At 39.6% G+C, this 10,267-nt stretch overlaps 1 protein-coding gene across 1 annotated transcript; it reads right to left on the bottom strand.

Moving 5' to 3' along the window:
• Nucleotides 1–604: 604 nt before the first annotated feature.
• Nucleotides 605–10,267, bottom strand: phyh (phytanoyl-CoA 2-hydroxylase). The gene is made up of 9 exons (XM_024262623.2): nucleotides 10,162–10,267; nucleotides 9,544–9,599; nucleotides 6,825–6,935; nucleotides 6,549–6,717; nucleotides 5,511–5,592; nucleotides 4,180–4,361; nucleotides 3,957–4,106; nucleotides 2,585–2,716; nucleotides 605–1,075 (listed from the first exon to the last, which is right to left on the bottom strand). The coding sequence occupies exons 1-9, from the start codon at nucleotides 10,225–10,227 to the stop codon at nucleotides 1,022–1,024; spliced, it is 1,002 nt and encodes a 333-aa protein (XP_024118391.1). The 5' UTR covers nucleotides 10,228–10,267; the 3' UTR covers nucleotides 605–1,021.

The following is a 10,267-nucleotide window of genomic DNA, read 5'->3' as shown; positions in this document are numbered from 1 at the left end:
GGTGATGATGAGTCGTGTAAGAAAGTTTAAAAACTGTAGCATTAGTTCCTTTAAAACTATGTAACTGGCGTGCACCTGGAACTAACTGGTTAACCATTTAGTTTCTCGCGCTAGAAACCAGAACCCATTTTTTTTGGTAACTTTCTCCCTTTGGGGACTCCGTAAAAGTGCACAATTTCCAAAAATGCATGTATTAGGGCCGGGAGTCGATTCACAAAATGTAAATAATTTTCTGCAAACCTGAAAAAAATTAATTCTGATTAACTGCAATCATTTTTTAAACTGAACTACCAAATCCAAGTCCCTGATTGGTCGGCGTTCACCTGGTTTAGCATTCAACGAGCCTTCAGTGGACGCACATTTTCTTCCATAGTGTCACGAGAATACAAGAGTTGAATGTGAAAGCCTGAAATGTGTGTGAAGGCAGCTTTAGTCTGCACTTTCAGAAAAGTTTCTGCTTCACAACATAAAGCAACAATGTCGACATGAGCAGCAGGACAGTGACTCAGACTGAACGACGTCCTCTTCTGTGATGTTCACGATAACACTAAAGATTCAGAAGCAGGTGAGGGTTTCCTCTTCACACGTAACTCATGGATTCATGTGAATTCAGTTTGTATTTTAATCAAGGTTTTTAATCAAAAACACTCAGTCAAGTTAAAAATGATTATTAGTTGTCATTAAATATCTGTAGAAAGAATTCATAAAATAAGTGCTATAGTTGTTATTCTGTTAGAAATCTTTGAAGCTGTAAGCTGAAATGCTGATCATTCTTTAAGGCAAGATGGCGTCAGATTAAGGCTTCATTTCATGAAACAAACACACCACTGACAGACGTACTTTTAGCTTCTTTCCTGTCTTTCTCTTTGTTTCCTGTCCCTCCTCCTCCTCCCACACTTCACTTTTCTCACACACGTTTTCCTCTTTGCACTAAACATTCAGATCCTCCGTTAGTGGAATTATTCTCCAGATCTATGCCATTCATTTCTATGGCTGTGCTGCTGATATCTGCGGTGCGTCTTCACATGGAGATCCTCTCCCCCTGCACCAGGCGACCACGGATGGCCCAGGTATCCTGTGGAAAGAACAGGAGATTCCATTGAATCCAAACAGGTTTGCCTTTAAAACCAGCAGAGATGATGAGGGAAAAGGAGGAGCGCGGGTCTGTGCCTCCAGGCTGTTTGTGGTGAAGAAGCAACACTTAAACACGGATGATTGCAGAGCTCTGATCCAGTTTGATGTTCATCATACAAACACGTCCAGGAAAAGAGTTAAAATCTGGTGTTGTCGGGCTCAGATCACCTGCTGTTGCTGCTTCACCAGAAACCCAAACAGGGAGCATGTTAGCCCTGGAGAAACCACGATTTCTGGGTTTTAAAGTCGCTTTCACCTTTTTTTTCCTGTTTGCTCATTTTGTTGGCTCATTAACCAGCTCAGAGGTCTAATGGAAGCGTGTTCACCCTGACACTGGAAGCTCCTGCATCTGTCTGTCAAAGCTGCTCCAAAATAAACCTGCTCTGACTTTATGGTCTACGTCAGGGGTCCCCAAACCTTTTCCTGTGAAGGCCACATGACTGTTTTCTTCTCTGATGGGGAGCCGGGTCGGTTTGTAGGCTAACAGAAAAAGTGAAGAAATCACAGCCTAAACGTAAACATTTGCTGTTTTCCAGAAAGTTAAAATCATAAAAAAGCATGCCAAGTTAGCCTAAAAAAACAGAAAAATTCTAAACTAGTCAAAACAGCAACCATGTAGTTGAAATTTTAGCTAAACTCCAAAATAGCCTAAATAAATGAGAAAAACTCAAAATAAGCCAAAAGAGCTAGCATGTGGCTTAAAAATGAGCTAAATGCCAAATTAGCCTAAAAAACAGGTAAAATGTCTAATTTAGCCAAAACTCCTAGCATAAGGTTAAAATATTAGCTAAACTACAAATTAGCCTAAAAAACAAAGAAAAGCCTAAATTGGCCAAAACAGCTAGCATGTAGCTAAAATATTAGCTGAACTCAAGAATAGCCTAGAAATCCTTAGTTACTGTCAAAACAGTCAAAAAAGCTAGCATAAAAAGAGCTGAATATTTTAATAACTGAAAGAGCTGACGAGGTATGGACTTCCAAAAAAAGAAAAAGGAAATAAAGAAAAAGTGAATCACTATTAAACCAATAAATATTCTATCCTCTCCCTTCATAGTTCAGACTGCAGAAGGCTGGAATAAAAAGTCACGTTCTATGATGTTCTCAATCTGCTTTTCTGATAGTGTGTGGGAGGCCGGGTCAAGGGTAGAGGTGGGCCTGATCCGGCCCGCGGGCCGTAGTTTGGAGACCCCTGGTCTGGAATATGCTGATATGGAAAAATATGTTTACATTTTTTTTTTTACTTTTAAAAAATATATTTTTTGGATTTTCTTTTGATAAACATACAATTCTCAAAAGACAAGTGTAACTTCATATTTTTTGGTAACAATCTTTTCCTTTTCTTCAAATTCCATTCATGAATTCAAGTGTGCAAATAAACAGGAAAAGGCTCCTATTGAAAGGACAGGCAGAGCAGCTATAAGCTCAATGTCAATAAAAGTGTGAGTCTAACCATGAAGCTGACATCCCCCATGCCGTACTTCTTCTCTGCAATCTGCGACACCTCGTTCTCAATGTTCTCCTGTGTGGTTCCCTTCACATCGATGTAGTAACAGTCACTGCTGGCATAGTGGCAGGAGATGGCCTGGAAACACACAACACACTGGTAACACTGGTAACACAATCAGCTGCTGCACACTATGTTACACACCAGGGGACCATTAGTGCACCTGGAACTCACTAGTGTGCACTATTTAGTTTCTCCAGGAACCAGTGATTTTTTTGTGTTTGTTTATGTTTATGTATATTAGCGGCTCCGTTAAAACACACAAATAAAAAAAAGTGTTTTTTTTTAGTTCAGGACATTTCACACTATCAGTTTTCAGGTTTAAATGAAACTAAACATTTTATTTCATAAGCTGGATGAAACTAATTCTTAAGTCTGAGTTTATTGTTTGTTTTCTGTTTTATATTTCTTTAAAGGTTTACCCCTTGACACCTGAACTTATTTCCAGCTAGAATTTGTTTAACTTATGTTCTATTCTTCTATGTCTGAGCTAAGTTAAGGTAATTTTTAAGATGAAGTGGCTTGACGCATACTTGCATCAAAAGGTGTTACGGGGTTTAAAGTAGGATTATTTAAAAAAAAAAAGAAACTTTTAATGTAAATAAAGGAACACAAAGTTTAGAGTTCAACTAAAAGGTGGGTAAAGCGGTGGGTTTGGTGCTGAGCTTCTGGCATGTACGCTCCTCCTTTGACTTGGATCGGTTGAATCTTAGATACTAAATGTAACTAAAGGAGAATGTCCAGCTGTTATACCTCGATTCATCCAAGATGACATTTTTTGGACACACTTTAAAGTAGCTAAAATTCTCACGTAAAAGTCAGAATGAATTAAAAAAACACGTAAAAACAACATCACAAACAAAAAATTAAAATCCCATTTGCTAGCTGATCCTCTGAACTTTATAAATCTATTAGTGCATACCCTCCTCACATTTAAGTCTTGATCTAAATTTCAATTCTTAGATTCCCATTTTTTTCTGTTCACTTTAACACTTTTCCTCTCTTTAACTTACTGCTGCTCTTTGCTTTGCAGGATATTGTGCATTCTCTGGTAAAACACACCAAGGTTCACTTGCAAGTGGACCATGACCCTTGTGTTCAGTAGAACCAGTCCAGTAGTTTGCACCAGAAACTCTGTGAACTTTCCCACCTTCCAAACAAACCAAACAAGAAATTGCACCCTCTTGTGGATGATCACGGCGACAATTAGAGGCCTGAGTTTCTAATCTTAAAACAAGTACTACTCTCTATGTTTTTTTGTAGTGTTTAAGGAAAATATAAAAGCTGGGAATTGCTTGAATTCTGGGAAATGTAGTACCTTTCTGAAGCCTTGTGTCTGGTTCATTCCAGAGCCGTGGATGAGCAGAGGGTGGAAGAAGACGGTGTCACCTTTCTCCATCTCCACATACACTTTGGGGTGATCTGGGTCGTAGTTCCGCACTCCGTGGTACATCTTGTTTACCCCGCCCTTAAAGAGGGGAATTCCCTTAAATTGTTGCAAACAAACCCAGGGTTATGAGGTCTTCTGGGTGGACGTGTACCTCCCATTCAGGATAGTCGTGCTCCTGCAGTGTGCTCTTGTGTGTTCCAGGCAGGACAACCAGGCAGCCGTTCTGCCGGGTCACCTTCTCCATCGCCGTCCAGGAGCAGACGATGCGGTCCGTAGGCCGGAAGGGGAAGTAATGCAAATCCTGGTGCAGCGGATGGCGAGATGTCTTCTTACCTGAAGTGATCAGATGTGTGGGTCATCAAGATTCAAATATTCTCATCTATTGATGATGTTCCTGTGCATTTAACCCTGGGGTGTTCAAATCCAGGCCTCGAGGGCCGGCATCCTGCTGGTTTTCCAGAATCCTGCCTTATCTGCTGCTGATTACCTAGATCAGGTGTCTTTAACCAACTAGGAGCTTCAATGGCAGGTTGATTGGAAAACATGTGGGACACCGGCCCTCGAGGCCTGGATTCTGACACCCCTGATTTAACCCTTTAATAGTGGAGATGTTGCCGGTGGCTCCTAAATAAGGCCAGCTTTACACTTTACCCCAATCGCTGGGAGGTGTGAGGCCTGCTGATGACAATTTACACCCGCAGTGCAATCGCGTGCAAATCGGCGTTTATGCTACAGCCACAAATACAACTACCACCACTCAACGGAGAGCCATCGGTGGAAATGAAAAGATTTAATGCAACAGCCCGATTTTTTTATTTAATTGTTGGTGTGGTCATGACTGCAAACAGCAGCAGTCGGGCAGCAGTCAGACAGCAGTCAGGCAGCAGTCAGGCAGCTGTCAGACAGCAGTCAGACAGCAGTCAGACAGCAGTCAGGCAGCAGTCAGGCAGCAGTCAGGCAACAGTCGGGCAGCAGTCAGGCAACAGTCGGGCAGCAGTCAGTGAGCAGTCAGACAGCAGTCGGGCAGCAGTCAGACAGCAGTCAGGCAGCAGTCAGAAAGCAGTCGGGCAGCAGTCAGTGAGCAGTCAGACAGCAGTCGGGCAGCAATCAGGCGTGCAGAATGGGCAGCTTTTTATATTCCCCCAGGCTATTGGGGGTATATGAAATTCTTAAGTTTTCTGTTTGCTTGTTTTGTTTTCATATCTCAGCTTTGTTGTAAAGTCACATCACATTGACAATAAAAAAATAAGAGCTATTCACCAGTAATTTAAGACTTTCTAAGGACTCGTGGTCACATTGAGTTACAGTAGTTGAAAGAATATCAACACTGGAGCTAAAGCTCCGGTGTTAAAGGGTTGAGAAAAAAACTGAAAATGTGTGAAGAGCACCTTTAAAAGTTTTTCAAAATGTTTAAAAAGCTTTCTCTAATATTTTAGAGGAAAGTCCGGCTCCTTGGAGGAAAGCACTGTGTTAGCTCTGTACCTGCATCGGGGGGCTTGTTGATCAGCATGGTGTGCATGGCCATGATGTTTGGTCCAGTGAAACACTCCACATACTTCAGGATCTGACACACAGACAAAGTTATCTGTCTGTTAGAGCTCAGGTGTACTAACTTTAGACTGAATAACACACTAACACATGAATAGCACACTAACACAAACTTATTTTACACTAAAGTCACAATTTGAGTAAACATACTCAGAAATACCATTTTGTAGCCTAAATTTTTATGTTCTCCATCATCAGAGAAATGTTATATCATTGGGTCTTTAATCGGTAAATCTTCCGTTATTTCTTCATTTCTAGGAATTAAAAACTATCTGAGGTATTTATTGCAAAAGCGTGATAGACCCATGTCTGGTTATTGGTTGATGATCTGTCCATCCATCTTCAGGTTGCTGGAGCCTATCCCAGCTACTATTGGGAAACAGTGGAGTGAACAGGTCACTAGTCTGTTGCAAGAGAACCTGGCTGCACACAACAAGATGGCGTCCAGACATCAAGTCTGTCCTCCTCGTCTGTTTTTGATAATTCTGTAAATAGTGGATTATGTGCGGAGTCAGAATTTTACCTTCAAGAAAAATGAGTTTATTATTTAATTTATCAGTGGAAATAGGGATATTCTTGAAATTTTTGGTGCAACCTTTGAAGACACTCATCAACCAGTAGAGGGACCCCTCGTGACTGGAACCAGCTTAGTTGCTCAACAAAATAAAAAGACTTAATAAGCAATTTTTGGGAAGAACAGGATTTAGTGATGTCACTTACTGCACAGATGCAAACGAGCACAAAACAAAAAAAAATGGATTTAGATGAAAGTCATGTGAACAAATGTTCTGATGCTCACACTAGTTTTATTCTTTGATGGGCTGGTTTGGTTGGAAGGATGTAACAACCTTTTTCTTTTTTGTCCTACTCCCCTCCCACAATCCTTTGCTTCAAACTTCATAAAGATGTGTTTAGGACATTTTTCATAGTTAGCATATAAAATAAACATGAGTGTGTTTGAGTGAACGTTACCTCCGGTAAGGAGCAGTACCGAAACAGTTCAGGGTCTTCTTGAAAGTCCTGGAGCTTTGACACGGCCTTCTGATCTCGAACAAACTCCGATTTGGCGATGGCCACGTCCCGCATCACCACCAGGCCGGGAACTTTCACTTCCTGTCGGCAGATGCGCTCAAACTCCTTTCTGAAAAAGGAAAGAAACGACCATCAGAATAAACCAACGGATGAAAATCAAACACTGTAAATACTAATTAATTTTTTTCCTGATTTCAAATTTGATCTTGAGATCACCTGAATCTTTCAATGTCACCCTCGGACACCAGGTTCCTGATGAGGAGGAAGCCGTTCTCCTCGTAGAAGAGGCGCTGCTGTGGGGTCAGCAGACCCGTGTCGAAGGAGTACCTGTCCAAAGAAGAAGAATCTCACAGGTGTGCTCATAAGTTTACATACTCGGGAAGAAATGATGATTTCTTGGTCATTTTTTATTGAATATGAACGATAACACAACAACTTTTTTCCATTCATAGTCAGTGGTTGAAGCCATTTATTGTCCAAAAATTCTGCTTATCTTTTATAAATAATTATGACAACAGAAACTTGACCCGTTTCAAATGTTTAGATTCTCTGATGACTTTGTCCTGTAAACATGAACACAAGCCGATCCAAAAGGGTTTGATTGACAGCTAAAGGTAACCATCCTCACCTGTGACTCGTTTACCTGTAAGCAATGTGTGTACTAAAGATCTTGGACTTTCTGGGCTCCTAACAGACTCTTGAAACCTTCATCCAGTGCAGCACTGACATTTCTGGATCCTGAGTCATGGGGAAAGCTAAAGAGCTGTCACAAGATCTACGGGAAAAGGTACCTGAACAGTTATCATTCGTATTCTATTAAAAGTGACCAAGAAATCATCATTTCTTTCAGGCTATGTAAACTTATTAGCCCAACTGTAAACAATACATCTTAAACTGACACAAAAACAATCTTTTTTCAGGTTCTAGATGTTGTATTGTGAAAATGAGAACATTTGAGGATTTACAAATACCTCCATTTGCTACTTTGAGGACAAATAAAGGTGTCATTTAAGAACAATTTCTAGAACACACGCGTCAAAGTCGAGGCCCGGGGGCCAGATCCGGCCCTCCAGATCATTTTATTTCATTTAATTTTATTGTTATTAATGACCCAATGTTATTTTTAACTTTTATAATTTTGACAAAATATATTTTTATGGAGAGTAAAATATTGAAAGTTATTTAAGGTTTAAGTTGATTTATTCTGGAATAATATTCCTGACTTTTTAATACTCAAAATCATGTTAAAAAGTTACAGTTTAAAAGTTTACAAAATTTGCATTCTGCTAGCTTTTTGGACTATTTTGGCATTTACTAAGATTTTCTTTTTTGGCTATTTTGGAGTTTAGCTGATATTTCAGCTTCACGCTAGCTGTTTTGTCTAATTTAGGCTTTTTAAAAAGTTTTTATGCTGTTTTAGAGTTTGGATAATATTTACATACTAGCTGTCTTTGCTAATTTAGGCTTTCTTTCAGTTTTTAGGCTATTTTAAAGTTTAGCTATTTTTTTCAGCTACATGCTAGCTGTTTAGGCTAACCTAAACTTTTTCCTTTATTAGTTTTTTAGGCTATTTTGGCATTTAGCTAAGATATTAACTATCAATTTCAGCATCTTCAGCGTCCAAATTCAGCTTACAGCATTCACACTAGCATTATCACAGGTAATGCTATATATCTGGTTCATAATTATGTTAAAAAGTTACAGTTTTAAAGGTGTAGTTTTAGAATGTTCAGTAAATGCTTATTCTGTTTGGCCCGCGACCTACAGTGTGTTTTGGATTTTGGCCTGAAATGTGCTTGAGTTTGACACCTCTGTTCCAGAACTTTCAATATTAATGCAAAAGCTTCAACTTTTTTCTTTTAAGTGAGTTTTCATGATGCTCTCAGAAAGTGTGCCACCTGCTATTACACAAGCATGACAGGCAAGTGTGACAGAGGTTGCAGAAATGTAGGACAGCCGCCCTCATGTCAAAGGTAAAGAGATAAGCAGCCCAAACAGCAAAGGTCAGGAATCATGTCGTTCCAAGAAACTAAAGCAGGGTGTTCAGATCATTTATCACTAGAAAATGTTAAAGTTCAACAAACATTTAATCATTTTAAAAATTTACACCAAACCATCAACTTAAAATTATTTAAATAAGTTAATTATGGTCTACAAATAATTTTCCAATTTAGCGCACAGACAAATACATGTTCCATTAAAAATAGAATGTCAAAACTTTGTGGATTTGTAAAGTGAAGAAAATAAATTATATTTTGTTCCAAAAATATAAAACAAAAACCTTTTTTTGTTTGTTTTTTGAAGATTTTTTGTGATCAGTCACAAAAATTTTAATTTTACACAGAGACGTTTTTATATTTTTAGAGCACATTCCAAATGTCCTGTGATTTTTGAGCAGCTAGTTCAATGTATTTTGATAACAAATGATATCTTGTAATGTTTTCACTGCAAAGACGGTTTCAAAAAAGATATATATTTAAAAAAAGGCAGAAAAGAGAAGTTTTACTAGTGAATAGTTTTAAATTACATGACAATGACCTTTGTCAGTCCCTGTTATTATTCATTTTATTGTGATGAAATTAACTGTAGTTTTTGCTTAAATAAAATATAGAAATACAAAGAGAAAATAAACAGTGTTTTCTAAATGTAATATTGCTTTTCGTCTTTGTCCTCAACCAGAGAGCCTCGACAGAGGGGTCAAAGAGCTTCAATGGAGGGGTAAAAGAACTTTAACAGTGAGGTAAAAGAACTTTGATGGAAGGGTAAAAGAGCTTCAACGGAGAGGTAAAAGAGTGTCGATGAGGGGGTAAAAGAGCTTTGATGGGGGGGTGAAGGAGCTTTGATGGAGGGGTCAAAGAGCCTGGATGGGGGGGTAAAAGAGCTTTGATGGAGGGGTCAAAGAGCCCCAACAGGTTCTGGACCGGAAGACTCTTACCTCAGTTTTTGAGGCTGACTGTTGGTGAAAGCTTGAGCAGAAGTCGGTTCACAGATCTTACAGCAGAAAGTTAAGGACAAAAATATGTTTTTTTTTAGATTGGAAGCATTGACTATATAAGCATTAACTATGTTATAATGTGTCAATAATTGAAGCTGCTTGTGCTGTTGTCTGAGCTCAGTGTCATCGTTGTCATTATCAAAGCTGGAATGAATCCAAACAAGTTTACTGAACAAAGTCCAGTTCTCTGTCTTTATGTAAAAGCAGAGTCAGTCTTTTTAAACCGACACAATCTGAATACAAATGCGCGTTTATGAACTAGCCTACATTCAAAGCTGTTTGCTCCTGCTAACTTCACTACAGACTTTGTTGTAGTTTCTCGGTTTGTGATGCTGGAAAAACGACAGCAGCTGTTGACAAAGCTAACTTATAAATGAGGAAACCCCGTTCTGTTCCGGTTCCGTTCGGTCTGTCACAGCTAGAACTGCGTACAGAACATTAGCTACGTGTTTATAACTAACGTTCTGCTTCCCCGGCCGAGACCGGCCCTCCCCCTCCGGACCTGGAGGAGCGTCAGCCCGCAGGCGCCTCGGAGATCTTATCACCACAAAAGGATACGATGGAAGATGGAGAGCGGTCAATGTGACCCACCACCAGCCGGAGCCTCTCTGCGGCGCGAGCCATGCTTCTGTCGGTCACGTTAGAGGACACAGGACCACATCAA

The sequence above is a fragment of the Oryzias melastigma genome, unplaced genomic scaffold (genome assembly GCF_002922805.2).
Source record: "Oryzias melastigma strain HK-1 unplaced genomic scaffold, ASM292280v2 sc00305, whole genome shotgun sequence".
NCBI classification, from domain to species: Eukaryota; Metazoa; Chordata; class Actinopteri; order Beloniformes; family Adrianichthyidae; genus Oryzias; species Oryzias melastigma.
Note: the sequence above shows the minus strand (reverse complement) of the source record. Positions and strands in the feature narration are given on the sequence as shown.

Bases quoted from the DNA above. Each gene is read 5' to 3' on its own strand.
- phyh (XM_024262623.2), bottom strand. From the start codon at position 10,227: ATGGCTCGCGCCGCAGAGAGGCTCCGGCTGGTGGTGGGTCACATTGAC. The intron at 4,362-5,510 runs GTACAGAGCTAA...TGATCACTTCAG, and splicing joins CAACAAGCCCCCCGATGCAG to GTAAGAAGACATCTCGCCAT. The intron at 1,076-2,584 runs GTTAGACTCACA...TTCTTTCCACAG, and splicing joins TGGGGGATGTCAGCTTCATG to GATACCTGGGCCATCCGTGG.